Source organism: Blennius ocellaris (assembly GCF_963422515.1).
Source record: "Blennius ocellaris genome assembly, chromosome: 7".
Classification (NCBI taxonomy): Eukaryota; Metazoa; Chordata; class Actinopteri; order Blenniiformes; family Blenniidae; genus Blennius; species Blennius ocellaris.
In genome coordinates, this window is record NC_137656.1 from 30441022 (window position 1) to 30457359 (window position 16338).

General features: G+C 45.4%; 1 protein-coding gene across 1 annotated transcript in view; it reads left to right on the top strand.

Annotated features, from left to right (window-relative positions):
* The window catches only part of fras1 (Fraser extracellular matrix complex subunit 1), a gene marked incomplete at its 3' end in the record, with an annotated part of 263420 nt that overhangs the window by 112703 nt on the left and 134379 nt on the right, over positions 1-16338 (top strand). The window contains exons 4-5 of the mRNA XM_080499235.1: positions 4944-5036; positions 14384-14543. Of these exons, the coding sequence (XP_080355361.1) occupies positions 4944-5036; positions 14384-14543 (253 nt within the window). The remainder of the gene's footprint in view (positions 1-4943; positions 5037-14383; positions 14544-16338) is intronic.

Consider the following 16338-nt stretch of genomic DNA (forward strand, 5'->3'; position numbering starts at 1 on the left):
CCCTGGTATGTCTACACAGTCCATATGATAGTGTAGACGAGCGACTGTGGGGCGAGGGCGCTCACCAGGTTTGGGCTTCGGCTGGAGAGTGCGATGAGCGCGGTCCACGAGAGGCTCCTTCTCGAGCTTCAGTGCCTCCTTGAGCAGAGAGGAGATAGCTGTGGCAGTAGAAGAGGTGGAAAAATCCTCAGGAATTCCCACCAACCGTATGTTATTGCGCCGGGATCTCGCCTCCAAATCCTCGCATTTATTGTCCAATCTTGTCAGCTCTGTTGACAGATGCTCCACTTTAGCTTGTAAGGTGGTGATGTCGTCAGTGCAGGAGGAAAGCGATGTTTCCATTTCTCCAACGGTGCCCTTCAGAGCGCACACCTCCGACTGGATGTTTGTAATACTGTCAGATAGCTCCGACTTCACTGCCCGTAGTTCAGTCTTGATGTTTGACAAATTCTCGGTCAAGGCCGCCTGGAGCTCGGTTTTGAAAATAGCCGCCATCTCGACGCGGAGTGACGAGAGCAACTCGGCCTTAAAGTCGGGGCGAAGAGGGGTGCCGCCGCCACACGCAGCTGCGTCCGAGCAGGAGGGGGAGCCACTACGAGGCGGGGATGCAGCGGGCGGGGTAGGCCGCTGTGGTGGTGTAGCTGGTTTGGCTTTTGGAGGCATTTTGATCAAAAAGAAGTCGCCGTTGAGTTGAGATTATAGTGGTGGGAGAAACACACACCGAAAAAAGACGGGAAAAAGATACAAAAGTGTGCCTAAGATAGAATTTGTGAAAGTTGCTGCAGGAGCTCAGAGAGGCGCGTCCTACTCCATTAGTCGCTACACCGGAAGTCCGGGACCACGTGACTTTGTTGGGCCTTGGTGCACTTTGCTGTACCGTAGCCTCCTGCTCTGCCCTGCCCCGCTCCAGCACATACTGCATGGTGGAACCACGGCTTTGGCCTCTGTGCCTTCTGTTACGAGTTCCCGTGGTCCCCATGTCTTCTCAGTCCCCGTGACCCCCGGCTTCTAAGTCCCCTGGCACTAGTTCTTCCCCAGTGTCTCCTGTCTTTGGGCCGGCCTTTGAAGGGGGGGGTTACTGTCAGGTCTCTGTGGCCACGTTTACACATATCCGGGTATTTGAAAAAACTGATATTTATCTGCGTTTGGGTTTATTTACACAGAAACCAGCTCTGATTCACCACAATTCCATGACTCCTGAAAACTGTGTCCACAGTGGAGATTTGGATAAACTCTGTCTCTGGTTGCATCTCAAGGTGGAGGCAGAGATTTACGTCACAATTCGTGACAAGGTGTTTTTGTCCAGGATTCTAATTGGCTATCATGGCTTCATGCTTCTCACTAGACTGCCCCCTACAGGTCTGGCTGCTCATAGCAGCTCTGAACCAGGTGGATATGAGGATCTGTATAAATTAAGATTTTTTTTTTTTTTTTTGTGTTAGTGTTCAAATCTCTACCTCTTTAGGTAGAGAAGGAAATGTCCATTTTTGTAAAAACCCAGGTACATGTAAACGTGGCCTGAGTTTCACCTGGGTCCTCCCTTTCCCTGTGTATTCAAACCTTCTCCCTCTGGAATGTGTCGGCTCGTATTGTCGCGTCCGTTTCTTTGTGTCCCCTGGACTTTTTGGACGATAAACCTGATTTTTGTGGAACTCTGAGTCTGCACTTGGGTCCATCCTCACACGCTCTGACAAAAATGAACTGGCTGCAATTTAATCCAATGCGGAGGGCGGCAGATAGTCGTGGTGCTAAGTAGCAGAGGAATAGAAGATGAAAGGAAGTGGGAGTGTGACACCATGAGGGAGTCGGGACAAAGGTGGGACAACCAGGAAACAGAGATAGATCACAATTTATCACGGTTCATGCTACAGACCAGTCCTTAACTCAGTAACACACAATAAACAACAACAACAAAAATAGCTTCACGCGATCTGGTATCTGCTCAGACAAACTCTCTAAGTGGTGTGTAGCGTAGCGTGGTCTGTTCAAAACCTGGGGCCTCATCTATAAAGCTGCTAAAGCACTAAAGGTCCTGGAAGATACATATGCCACTTCCCACACAAAGTTTGTGATTTAAAAAATAAACTTTACAGGAGAATATTGGTACCGGTACGACAACTTAGAACCTTGAGCAGCACATTGTGGAGACGAGGAACCTGCTGGTGCTGATGGTGAAGTGGAGAATTGATCCAGAGTCATCTCATTCATTTAATATCTTCAAATATCTAGACTTATTGATCCACGTAATCATAAACAGCCGAGCTGCAGTGTTCTAGATGTTCCTTTAATGGAACGTTACTGTTGAATCAGCAGAACCATGTTTTTATGTCATACTTTCATCTTCTAATGTTACAGAGGATAGAACTGATTATCAATTGTGACAAAGTGTAACAGTCAGTATAATTTCAGGGTAAGTATATAAATAGCGCCGTAACAGCTATATGTAAAGCTGCAGTGTGGACACTCTGGACCGCCATACGCTCTGGAGCTGCAGACAGACCACCTCCTCCTCCTCCACCATCCTCCTCTAGTAACTGATGATAAAACACAAAGTCCACTCACCCTTTTCACCAACTCTATTCATACATTTAATAAACAGATCAAACTAAACTTTGACTCAGTCTGCTGTGTCTCCACCAAAATGTCTCCTTCCTCTCCTCTGTGATGTCACTCTCCCCCATGATGTCACTCTCCCCCATGATGTCACTCTCCCCCATGATGTCACTCTCCCACATGATGTCACTCCCCTCTGACCTCCACCTTCAGATCAGACTCTTCTCCTCCACCTCTACAGTCACTGATCTCTTTCAGACTCTCTCACTATTTCCAGCAGTGACGACGAGCTGCTGATCACTTGTTTACCTTTTATTAGTGATTCCACTACTGTGACACCAAATAATATCATCTCCTGACCTCTACCTTCACAATGACTATTTCTCCCGCTGTAAAATTCCTTTTCTTTGTCTTTTCTGTCAGGATTTAGCATCAAATGCTGGCAATCAACAGGCTGATTGAGATGTAAAAATATTGACGAGGCACTTTGCATTGACCATTTATGGTAGAAAGTAGGCGTGTTGAGGGCGGGGCCTGAACCATCAACCTTCCAGGTGGACTGGGATGTAGAAAAGGAAAGTGCGTTCAGATGTGCGTACGCATGGTTTTATCGATCTGAATTTATTTTTGCCACTTGTACATTTTCAGCTTTTGGGTGCACAAACATTTCTAGTAGGAATCCTAGGAATGTTTTATAAATGAGGCCTCTGGTCAGTATGTTTACTGTTCTCAGGATGAACAGTTGAGTTCTCCCAGGTGAAGAAACATGGCAGCCCTTCTTGAGATGGCGGTTGTGGCAGAGAGGTGAGGCAGCCCACCTTATTCACATCAGGTGCTGAATCACCTCTCTGCCCACAAAGGAGGAGCTGCCCGGACACAAGGGGTGACAGGCATAGCAGACACATCGACACACCGCAGAAGAGGCAGCCAAATGTCTGTGTGTGTTTTGAGTTGGGTTTGGTTTCATTTGCATAAAGAATGGTGTTTTGGAAGGTTGTCTCCATGCCGCCTCTGTGTGAGAGCCAGAGTGTGGCAAATGTACCTGCCATAGTGGCTCCCCTTGTCAGGCCCACGGAGGACGGAGGTGCGCCCCCGGAGCAGCGGCCCCCCCAGATGACAGTGGAGGAGGCGTTGGCTTGGCTGCTCATTGACTCCACCCGGCGGAGTAGGACCAGCAGCTGAGAGAGACACTCCTGTTGCAAAAAGGGAGACAGAGCCACCTCCTTGAGGAGCTGCTGTCCTGGTGAGGGAACGCAGCAGAGGACCTTTCGTTCCTGTGTTGGCTGACCCGGTGGCAGCGTCTGTTCCCTGAAGAAGGAGGAGGTGCGAGCACCGAGCGTGGAGTGGCCGATCCCGGCTCCATGCTGGACGATGGCACTCCAGGGCTCCCAGGTGACACACGTCGGTGAAGGCTGGAATGGCGTCTCCTGGAGCAGGAGAGCAGAGCTGTGGGCACAGTGAGTCCAAGGCCGGCTCCGTGGAGAAGGGTGGGACCTCAGTGGGATGGCGCGGAGGTGGGCAACGCTCACACTTGTAGCGGTGGGGACTGCAGCAACCAGCCCCGGGACGTCGGGACACCAGAGCGCTGCATCTGCAGCAGATTCAGCCAAGGTGGAGAGGAGGCCGGGGGCGGAGGCTGAGGCCAAGTTGAGGAGGACAGGGATGGCCCAGGCCAAGTGGGAAGATGACAAAGACCAGGTGGGCGGAGACAACCCAGGCCAGATCAAGAGGGCTGGGGCAGCAGTAGTAGCAACACCCCCCCCACACACAGCCTGCCACTTTGAGAGAGGAGAGAGGTTAACTGGTGGCACTCAGGTGTGTGCTTCACTTCCCCCCTTGGCACCTTCCGAGAGCTGCTCCCGCCCCCTCTCTTTTGCAGCCTCATTGAATCACACCCCCTTACCACAGTGATTTAATGTTAGTTCCCCTGCTGAAAGTACAGGTACACTTTCTCCTTAGGTTTCTTTTCTTTTCCTTTTTGCTATACGTCAGGCTGTGATTCTCTTGTCCTTTTGCATGTGATTCATCTCCTTCTGTCTCTGTTTTTCAGATAGCCCAGGTGCTTTTCCTCACTGTCCCTGCATGGAGCTGCTCTGATTTTTATTCCACATCACATTATTCATACTCTGAATACACACTGAATACACACTAAACACTGTGTCTGCCTCTCATTTATTTTCGATTCATTTGAAGTGTGTAGGATGATGTTGAAGGACTGACATGAACACATATTGTCACACCAACACCAAACTTAGTGGTGTTGGTGTGTCCTTTGTTCTGTCTTATAGAGTGTTATTTTAAGTTTCATAAAAACAGAACAGCTGTGTGACGTCAGCAGAAAAACACCCTGTGTATATTTTTATAGCTTTTCTTCATATGTGTGTTTAAAGGGTGAACAGCTGAGGATTCCCTCCAACCAGTGCTGTCCAGAGTGTATCTCTTCTTCTGAGGGCTCCTGCCTGTATCAAGGACTCACTTATGGAGTAAGTATGAGAAAAGAGGCATTTCTGTCTACTTGTACATATTTCCAAGGTGGGACGCAGGCATCCCGGGGTGTTCAAATCTTGAAGATCACATAGAATCACTTTTACCTGTCATTTAGTCCAATGCTCCCAACATCTTGAGATCTTCAGTATGTTATTGTCCAAATCTTAACCAATCAAATGTGTTGTTGAAGCACACATATACTCTTGGCTTAATGGTTGAGTTGAGCTGAAGTAATAAAGTATCATTAGGGTCATTTCAAAGAAAATAAGGTTGGTGATTTTTTTAGATTAGATGATATTAGATCAGGGTTTATGAATCCCACATGGGACAATTTGGTAAGCACAGCAGCAGTTTCACGTTGCACAAAGTAGTTAAGGTAAGATTAATCACGCACAGAGAATAGACTATGTATATATAAATATTAGTGCTGTCAAAAATAATGCATGAATTTAATTAATTGATTTGAGACATTTAATTTGTAAATTTTTTTTTAATGTGGTCGACTTCCGGTTGGCGGCCAAGATGGAAGCAGCTTAAAGTTTTGGCTCCGCTACTCTACCACTTAGAAAATAACTCCTTCGGCATAGTAAGGTAAAATATACAACGGTAAATATTGAGACACGGAAACTATGCCAGGAAAGACAAAACAGAGAAGTATGGCTTCTGTCAGTAAACCACCTTTGCTAAATGTGCTCCCTGTGGAGGACGACAGCAGCGGTCCGTCGGACGCGGATGATGCTAATGGTGTGGGACTGGAGCTATTCCTCCGTGTGCTGAGGAGCTGCAAGAAGACGCTGCAAGTTTTGAAGAGCTAAAAGAGCAGATGAAGGACTTTTCGACACGAATGATGGAGGTTGAGAACCGTGTGTGTGAAGTCGATGAACGAACAGGTGTGGTTGAAGAAACCATGGCGGATGCATCAAAAATGGATGCTAAGCTAATAGACCTGGTGGGGAGAACGAGATGTGAAAACATCCGTATTTACGGGGTTCCTGAAGGTGAGGAGGACTGCTCATGGTCGGTGTCTGAGTTTATGGATAGCTTGCTTAAAGGGGCACTTGACACTTTTCAAAACACTAACTTGGGCATTGAAAGAGCACACCGGTCGCTGGGACCCAGAGCCCCCTCAGATGACCCCCACGGTCGCTGGTGATCAAGTTTAGAAGCTACAAAGTTAAAGAAGAGGTACTGCGACTCACCTGGCAGAGGAAGGGGTTCATCTACAAGGAGAGGAAGCTCGCACTGTACCATGACTACACTCCAGATGTTCTGAGGTGCCGATGTGAGTACACAGAAGTTAAAAAAGTGCTCCGTGAAAAAACGATTTGTTTCCAAACTCCTTACCCAGCCAAACTGAGAGTGTTTTTGGACAATGGTTCTCACACATATAACTCAGCAGAGGAGGCCACTAAAGATATAGTGAAACGAGGCATTACTGTGTCTATTATTCAAGCGCCTTCTACTGCCTTGGAGATAATGTATTCAATGTGGCACAAAGTCAAAGGAGTGGACAGAGAAAAGAGAGCAGAGGAGGTGTCGAAGGAGGGATATAAGAAGAAGCTTGCAGCTTTTTGGAAAAAAATTACAATACGCGGGATTTGACTCCAATAATTACTTACTGTGTATAATATACAGAGTTTAAAATTGAAGCCAGAACACTCATGTGGAACAAGAATACCACATGGTGGTGTAAGGAGCGTAAAAACTTGAAAGACAATGGGCCGCCTGCAACATGCTTCTCCACAAGGGGGCCCCCCCACTCCATGAGAAGAATGGGGAATATCCCTCCACTCCCACCTACCACCTGGATGAACAGAGGGTTATTGGAATGACCCCTACCTTGGAAAACATGTTTGTTTTTCCTGCATCTATTGAAGCTACTGTTCATAAGTTGTTTGTTTTTTATGTTCTTGCTTTGTTCTGTTACAATTCAACTGTTATTTTGGTTTGGCTTAGCAGTAGGGATACTGAAATTAAGAGTATCCCCTTTAGTCATGTCTTGGAATAAGGAAATCGTCAATTAAACTTATTTCATATAATGTAAAGGGACTCACAAATCCAATTAAGAGGGCAAAAATGATAAGTAAAATGAAGAGGGAAAAAGGTAAAATGGTATTCCCCCAGGAGACTCATTTAACTAATGAAGAACATTTAAAGTTAAAGAGACAGGGGTATAATCAAGTTTTTTCCGCATCACACAACCCTGGACGTCGAAGGGGAACAGCAATCTTGATTTCATACACAGGCACACTGCATGGGTGTGTGCTGGTCAAAGACTCTCTGACCAGCCTTCTTCACCCTCCTCATCATGGACTGTGTCCTCCACCCTGATATAGTTTGCTGACAATACGATGATGATAGGCCTTATCAAGTACAAGGCCTGGTACAAGCAGGATGGTAGGATGGTGTGTAGACAATGACCAGAGGTCCGTTTCACGAAGCAGGTTTAAGAAGCCATGAGCTTAACCCCGAGCTCTGAGTTGAGTTACACTGAGACAGAAAACGCAGAGTTTTCGGTTCCACAACACCGGATTTTGATCAGTTTGATGAACTCGGAGTAGTTTCACCTGGAGTCAAGCGCGTGCACCACGACTCTAAAAAGACCGCATCAATGGAGCCCCGATTCAACCAGTCACCATGACAACTGAGACGCGGAGGGCGGAGTTTTTGACGCCAGTGGAGCAGGAAGTATTGATCCCATCATATGGCGAATATGAACGTATTAAAAAAAAAAATTGCAACAGCGCAGCGGCTGCTAGAGAGAGGGAGGCGGCGTGGAAGAAGATTGCTGCTCAAGTGAATGCGTAAGTTCAAACGTCTTTGTCATCACAACATTATTGCAAGGGAATACTGCTTGATGGTAGCTTATTAATTTATTTCTTTTAGGTGCAATTCCGCGGGGGAGAAGCCTCTTGGCAGCAGCTGAAAGTGAAATATAAAAACATTGTCCAATCGGGTAAGACCGCTGCTAATTTAATTGTTAATCAATACATTTCTTAACGTAATTTCGATCATGTGTGACATTGTACAGTAAATATCAAGTGGCCATTTGACTGTGAGGTGTTTTATTCCAACATATCGCTGTTTTCAAACACATAAATGTCTTCTCACCCATATCATGTGCTGTCAAATAATGAAGGCTAAACTAACAGACTTTACTCAGCCAACAGAAAGAAGGCAGATGTAAAACGGGTGGTGGCCCAGCACCTCCACCTTTAACAGAGGCAGAGGAGCCCTAAGCCAGAATGTTGGGAGGCCAGTGGCTGAGGGAATCCCTGGAGGAGCTCCTCTTCAGAGCTCACCCCTCAAGATACCACTTCCTTCATAATATATAATATGCCGAGGCCTATATATCTCTTTAAGCCTCCTTTTGTTCATCTTCATTTCCCCATCATGTCCTTTTTTGTAAAGACGTACCGCTCAAAAAGGAAGGTGTCTGCAAATGCCAGTACATCTATGGTCTGATGATGCGAATATTATCTGCGAACATTAAATTCTCGGCGAAGTAACGCTGCGCCTTCATCAATCAGATCATTATCAAAAGCACATTCCATATTGAGGGAATAAAGTTGACGTCTAATTTGCCTCGGGAATAAGGCACTGCAGAACTGTTTCACCAAAACTCCCCCGCTGAATGAGGAAATTAAATCTTGTGTCCGTCTGAAAGGGGGCGGAGCCAGAGCAAAACTCCAGGTTCACTGACAAAAACCTGCTCCCGACCAGGTTAGTTCTAGAGCGTCTGTTGCCCCGGTAACTGACCGGGAGTTGACGTTACACCGCTTCGTGAAACAGGCTTGAGTTACACCGCTTCCTCCGGTTTGAGTTACCTCCCGTCGTGAAACAGGCTTGAGTTGCCCCTCTTCCTCTGGTTTGAGTTACCTCCCTTTGTGAAACGGAAAATCCCGCATTTCCCTCAACTCGGTGTTCAATAACCTGGGGTAATCCTTAAACCTGCTTCGTGAAACGGACCTCTGGTGCCCAACAATACCAAAACAAAGAAAATCATCAAAGACTTCAGGAGGACAAGGAGACTTGTGTGGTCCGTGTGCTATACAAGTGGAAAAAAGGTAGACAAAGAGGACTCGGTCAAATTCCCTGGAACATTTCCATGGATCTGACATGGACTCTAAACTCCTCGAAGCCGATGAAAAAAGCCCAGCAGAGGATGTTCTTCCTGAGAAAGGTGAAGGATGCTGGTCTGGCTCCACAACCGCTCAGAAACTTCAACAGAAGAACGATCAAGAACATTCTCTGCCACAAAGTCTAAAAGGCCGAGAACATTTGTCCCGGTGGTAAAGGTGACGCAAAGAATCCTGAGAGCTCCCGGACTTGGACTCTGCATGGTCATTGGCCACCCAGGACACTCATTGTTTGTCCCACTGCTGTTGGGAAGACCTATGTGAAACTGGCCCCCCAACCCTCACAAAACTCAATGAAAATATTCGCAATGGTTTATACCGTGTTAGTGATGAAAAAAATGTCATTTGTGCTGCTTTCGTTTTATAGATATTGAATATTAATTTAAAGGTCCATCTAAGTTCATGCAGCCCCCCACAATGTCCAAATTGAACAAAATTGGTCTCAATCATTAGTGCTGTGTTAGTGCTGGTTTGGCCTGAAAGAATTATCATTTGGGATCATTTGGTCTTTAAGATATTAAATAAATAATATTTGAAAGGGCAGGCATGTGTGCGCAAGCCCAAGCGTGAGGTGGAGGTTGCACGCTAGTGCAGCAGCAACAGTGCATCTTCGAAGTTCCCTCAGCAACGGAGCAAGTTCCTCTAGCATTGCACTTTGTCCAAATTGAGCAAAAATGGTCTCAATGATTAGTATCTCATTAGAGTTGGTTAGTAGAAGAGTAAGTAAGAAGATAAAATCAAGACCATAGAGATAGCTCATGCTGTTTTCAAAGACGACTGCTTAAGGAAATTAAAAATGTATTTGAAGGAAATAATTGAACACAAAACACAATTTCAACTACAGAGATTACGCTGGGAGAACTTTGAACATGGCAATAAATCCAGCAAACTCTTAGCCAATCAGTTAAAACGAAATAAAGAAAAGTGTGCAATCCTCTGGTGAAATGGTGAAATCACTTGTGACCCTCAGGAAATAAATACTACTTTCAGAGAATTTTATAGAAAACTTTACTCTTCACAAATTGACCCCTCACAATCTGAAATAGAGAACTTTATGAGCACAGTTGACCTCCAAAATTAAAAGACGAACAGATCCTAGACCTAGAAGCTTCCATCTCAGTAGAAGAACTGCATGAAGCTCTCCAGCACATGCCTGATGGTAAAGCTCCAGGACCTGATGGTAAAGCTCCAGGACCTGATGGATACACCACTGAATTTTACAAAGAATTTTGGCCTTGACACTCACCAATTTGTTTTTTTTAGAACAATTGAGGAGATTAAAGAGTCTTCAACTCTCCCCCCACATATGAACTGTGCAAATATCAATCTTCTTCTTAAACCGAACAAAGATCCTACACTACCATCTAGCTATCGCCCGATATCACTAATCAATGTAGATCTTAAAATAATTAGTAAAACAATGGCAATCAGAATAGAAATAAATGACACCCCACATCATACACCCTGATCAAACTGGGTTCATTAAAGGACGACACTCCACTAACAACACACGCAGATTAATTAATCTTTTAGACCACTGCCACCAGAATAAACAAAAGGCCTTTATCACCTCCTGAGATGCAGAAAAAGCTTTTGACAGGGTAAATTGGAAATTTCTACTCGCTACACTATGAAAATCTTGGGAGAGGCACCATGCAGGGGTGTCCACTCTCACCCTCTCTCTTTACAATTTTTATTGAACCATTAGCAGCAGCCATTAGACAGAACAATAACATTAAAGGAATACGAACAGCAAATTTGACCCATAAAATATGTCTTTATGCAGATGATGTATTACTTTACTTTATGTTGTAAAATGGATTAATCAGAAACTTAGATGAAGGCTGGCTGGACATTGAAAAAACCTTCTGTGAAGATCTCCACATCAGAGACCTTCCTTTCTTCAGTCCTGTCATCAAAAAACACAACTGCTTTAAAAGCATCAATATAAACAATCTCTGACAGCTTGGTGGGAATTTCTTAAAATGAATGGATCGTCACTCATTCCCTGCAAACTCACACCTTCTGGAACAATCCTGACATCCTGCAAAAAAAGAAACCAATAAACTTCACAAATTGGAAAAACAAGGGAACAAGAAACTTGGAACACCTTCTCTCTAATAACTCTTTTATTCCATTTAAAGATCTAATAGAAACATATGGCATCAGTCAAAACAATTATCTGGAATATCTTCAGCTCAAGTCAATAATACAAACAAAGTTCAAACTAGAAGAGATGAACCTAAACTGACCTCAGACAGTGACAAACCTCCTGAAGATCTCAGCTCCAAAACCACTTTCTAAAATCGTTTCAGTCCTGTCATGTTCCAATACCACAATATCCCTTCAAGCTCCCAATGGGAAGAAGGTCTCAACATCAACACAGACCCAACGCTTTGGTCACTAATCTGTACAAACACATTCACAATGAGCAAAAACACCAATATACAGCTCAGACAATACAAGATCCTTCACACAGTTCATTACAGGACAAAGATGTTCAAGATGGTCTCACTTCCTCTAACATATGTTCAAACAGCACACGTGATCCCCTGATAACTACCTACACGCACTCTGGCAGTGTACACCAGTTCGAACATTCTGGCAAAAGATCTGTGAAGATTTATCATTATGCCTGGACCCCCCCATTCCAGTCTCACCTGCACTTTGCCTGTTAGGTGATCTCACAGAAATTAAAAGAGAAAAATGAGTCCTTCACACTACTGGCCTACCAAAGCGTCGCAAAGAAGGCGATGCTCATCAACTGGAAATCCAAAAGTAATCTGAATGTATAGTTATAATGTACAGTTATTTAAAAACGTACTTCTAGACCACAGGTGCCGTTGGGTGGGGTGGGGGGGGCTTCCTGCCCGGATCCTCTTGCGGTGCCTTGTCAGGGTGGGTGTTGGTACCCGTGTTCCAGGCTGGCTACTTGGGGGTGGAGTGGGGCGGTGTGGGGGGTTCAGCTGTGCGAAGGTCCTTGCGACGGGGGTGCCTTCTCCCTCTCAGCCCCCCCCCTACCTTACCTCACCTTACCTCATTCAACAATAGGGACCATGCGCGGGGCCTAGGGTGGGGGTCCAGGCTATTTTACTGTGGTCTGGCCCGACTTTGCACCGCCACCAATTTTAACTACACTTAGGCACGCAGGGTCTTGATGGGATCAGCTGGCTTTCGGGGTTCTTCTGCTGGGCAGCGGTAGAACGCCCGGGCCCCCGCTACCCCTCAATTTTAAACCGGATGGATGAATGAGATCTTGTCGGGTTGGGACCTGGGGCTCTGTGCCCTTTATCCTTCTCTTGTGGGCCCCTCTTGCCTGGGGGGTTCCTCTCTGCACTCTCTGTCTGGTGCCTTCCGGGTTTGGGCGTGGCTCTCCGGGGTGGTTTGTTGGGACCTCCCTGTAGCCTAGTGGCTGCCGTGTGCCGGAGTGGTGGCGTCTGGCCCGGGTGGCCTCGGGCCCCAGGGTGGTACTGCAGGTCCCCTCACAACAGTTCCAATCACACCCAGTGGACAAACCACACCCACACACACACACACACACACACACACACACACACACACACACACACACACACACACACACACACACACACACACACACACACACACACACACACACACACACACACACACACACTTCCACTCCTAATCGATGAGATTTGCTGCTGATTTTTCTTGTTTTCTGCTATTGTTCTTTCAATGATCAAAATCACGTTTTTGTTCTTTGGTTTGTGTCATTTTGTTTTTGCTTTTGTTATCATTGTTGTTGTTTTGCTTTTTGTTTGTTTGTTTTTTGCCTACCTGCTAATTTATACTCTTGCTAGAAAATCCTGTTACTGTCTAGATAGAACTGCTCAGGCTGGTTTAATCTATAAAATTATGTTACTGTCTTGATCAGGGGTGTCAAACTCCGGTCCTTGAGGGCCGCTCCCCTGGATGTTTTCCACGTCTCCCTCCCCTGAATGTCTTGATGGTTCATCACCACATTCAGCACAAAGCCAGATCACGAGCTGCTTATTGCAATCAGCTATGTGGAAGAAGGGAGACATGCCAATTGTGCAGGGCTGCAGAATTCTGGAGCAGCTGAAGCTTCTATACAAAGATACTCTGTTGGTACTTGTTGGTAACAGCACAGTATCACAAACAACAACAAACAGATAAATAAAAACAAGTATGAAACATAGAAAATAACTTTTTAAAAAGTGTAGCAAATGTAAGAGTTCAATGACAGCTTTAAAGTGCTTGATGTAACTAGAAATGCACATTTCATGCTTATGGTCCATCATCAAGAGCAGGAGGGTTAAGGGATGGGAGGGGTAAGTGTGTGTGTGTGTTTTGAAACAGTTGGTGAGGCTAAAACATTAATATAGTGTCTTCTCCTGAATTAGCAGAATTGAGCATCCACAATGATATTCCCATATCCACTGATCTTAGATGTGACTGTTGTAATATTATATTTATTTAAAGAAAAAGGCTCTTCTGTTTAAATACCTGAGATCAAAGAAGGCCTCATATTCTCACATTGCTTAGGGCCTCCATTCACACATAAAATACAAACTAAACTCCAGGAGGAGACTCTGCTGTCCTGGTGGTCTCATTTCACCAAAACTTTCCTTCATCTTTATCTCCTCATACTCCCTTCTCATGATCATTCAGACTTAAAGGTTGTCTCGTCCACAGGGAGTGAAACAACCCTCCACATCCCTTCTTTGTGTCCTTGGTCTCCTCTCGGTATAAGGCCTGTCCACACCAGAACACTGGTTCACATAAACAAGTTGTTTTTGGCTGATCATCCACACAAGGCGCTATTGTAGGAGCAGAGTGGGGAAATTCTAAAACTGCGGCATGTGCAAAGACAATCATCTGTGGAAAAAAGATGATGTAATCACCCCCTCTCCCCCCATGATGCTAGCAGCAGGAGGACCATGGCCATAGACCTATAGAACTAGAATTATATATAGGATTATGAGCAGGAATCTACTTCTAAATTTCTATGTGTTCCATCTTTTTTTCAGCATTTTTGGTGAGTTTGGTGAGTCACGGCTCCCCGAGAGGCATGGCATGTGTACAACATGCCCCGAAGCCTCGTGTTGAGCCGTGTTCATAGTGACGTGTGGACAAAGTTTTTTGGAGAAGGCTGGAGAGATAAAAGATCGTTTTGGCTATTGTGGATGTGGCCTAATTTTCTCCTTGTTTCTCCTCAGCATGATAGCCAGTGGAGCCCTTCGCCTTGTTCACTGTGTGTATGCTCCAGAGGCAGTGTATCCTGCAGCACTTGGCCCTGCCCTCCACTGACCTGTTCACAGGATCAGCGCATGTATACCCCTACTGGAGAGTGCTGCCCCAAGTGTGGCCGCAACGGAGGTAAGTTCAGCTGTAGCTTACCTGAAAATACTCTGTGCACACATTAATATCTACACCAAGTGTTCCAACTTTAAAGACTGAGAAGATCACACATTTACTTTTAAACTTCACCGGGAGACAGTGCTAGCTCATATCAGAGTTACTCCTAGATTAGTTTGAGGCAGCAACAGCTGTGCATTTAAGATCTAGGCCTTCAGTAGTGCTCAGTCTGAATCAATCCACCCCTCAATAAATTGTTATGGCTTCAAAAACCATGTTAACATGCAGAAATGCAATTTAGAGAGCCGTTGCATCGCAGGTATGTGTGTATGTAGAATAAATACCTTTATTGATGAAACTAACCCGGGGTCCAGAACCCTGCTTCAGCAGCTACAGCTGCATAAAAAGCAGCAATAATAACCTCATCAAATTGAAAGAGGTCCTTTTCTATCACCATTGAAGTTAAAGCTGAAAGTTGACCTGTCCTGTTGAATTCTGGAGCAAATTCTAATTCACTTTAGGGCTGAAATCGTCCGATGGACAGAAGCAGTGGAAACTGGGATGGTCACCACTGCCTCATGTGCTCACTGAGAATCCTCTACTGAAGGAGGTAAAGGAGATCAGTTGAAGATTTTCCTGCAAAACCATCCATGGTACACATAAGAGCCAGTTCTGTTCTTAACCGCGACAGATCTAAACTGCACTGTGGCTCTGTGTTAAGACTGATTGCGGGACCATTTTCAGGTATCCTCAAAACTTTATATCTGGTCTGCATCTGACAAATAATATTGGTTCGAATCCTACTGTGGAGTTGGTGGTAGAGTATGCGCCTGAACCTCAGAGCGCTTGTGGTGCATTTAGTGACCTTGAAAATTCCATGTTGTTTTGACGATAAATCTTAAACCAAATCCCTTTCGTCTCCTCCTTCAGCGATTCTAATTTGGCTAGTCCTTTTCCAACATGGCGACGCGACCAATGCTTGTGGCGGCCTCTGCGAACACCGGCTTTATAGTGCAAAAGTTAGCATTACATTTATTTGCCCCGGCCACAGCAAAAGCTTGTTTACAGCCGTGACTTTATGATGAACATGAGTGCAGCAATCAGATACCCAATCGGTGTATCTACATCATCTGGCTAAACACGGATTGTTATGCTGAGACAGCGTATGCTTGACGGGGAGAGGACATCGCAGATGGTGTGACAGGACGTGGAAGTGGGGAAGGCGATCGGGCATTAAGGAACGGCTCAGAGTAAAACCAAACACGCCAGCCATCCTGTTTATCCTGTTAAGTAAGAGACTGCTCAGTCTACATCTTTACAGAGACATGGTTGTTAGACAAAATACCGAACTCTGGAGTTGAATTAGCTGGGCTAACGCTCCACAAAGCAGACAGAGGGACGTCATCGTCTGGGAAACTCCGCGGAGGGGGTGTGGCTGTCTACACAAACAACTCCTGGTGTTCGGATGCGAAGGGGATTCTGAACGCTTGTTCTCCCCATATGCTGAACAAATTGTGGTCAAATGTAGACCATTTTATTTACCATCTGAACTAACAGCTGTCCTGTTACTGCTGTGTATGTCTCTCCAAAGGGACATAAGCAGGCCATGGGAGAACTTTTTAACACAGTCGGTCAATTACAGACTGCATATCCTGACGCATTTTATATCATTGTAGGGGATTTTAATAAAGCCAACCCAAAGACTGTTCTTCCAAACTTCCATCAGCATGTAACCTGTGCAACAAAAGGGGAAAACATATTGGACCACCTCTACACAAACATCACAAGAGCATACACTGCTGCTCCTTTTACTCAT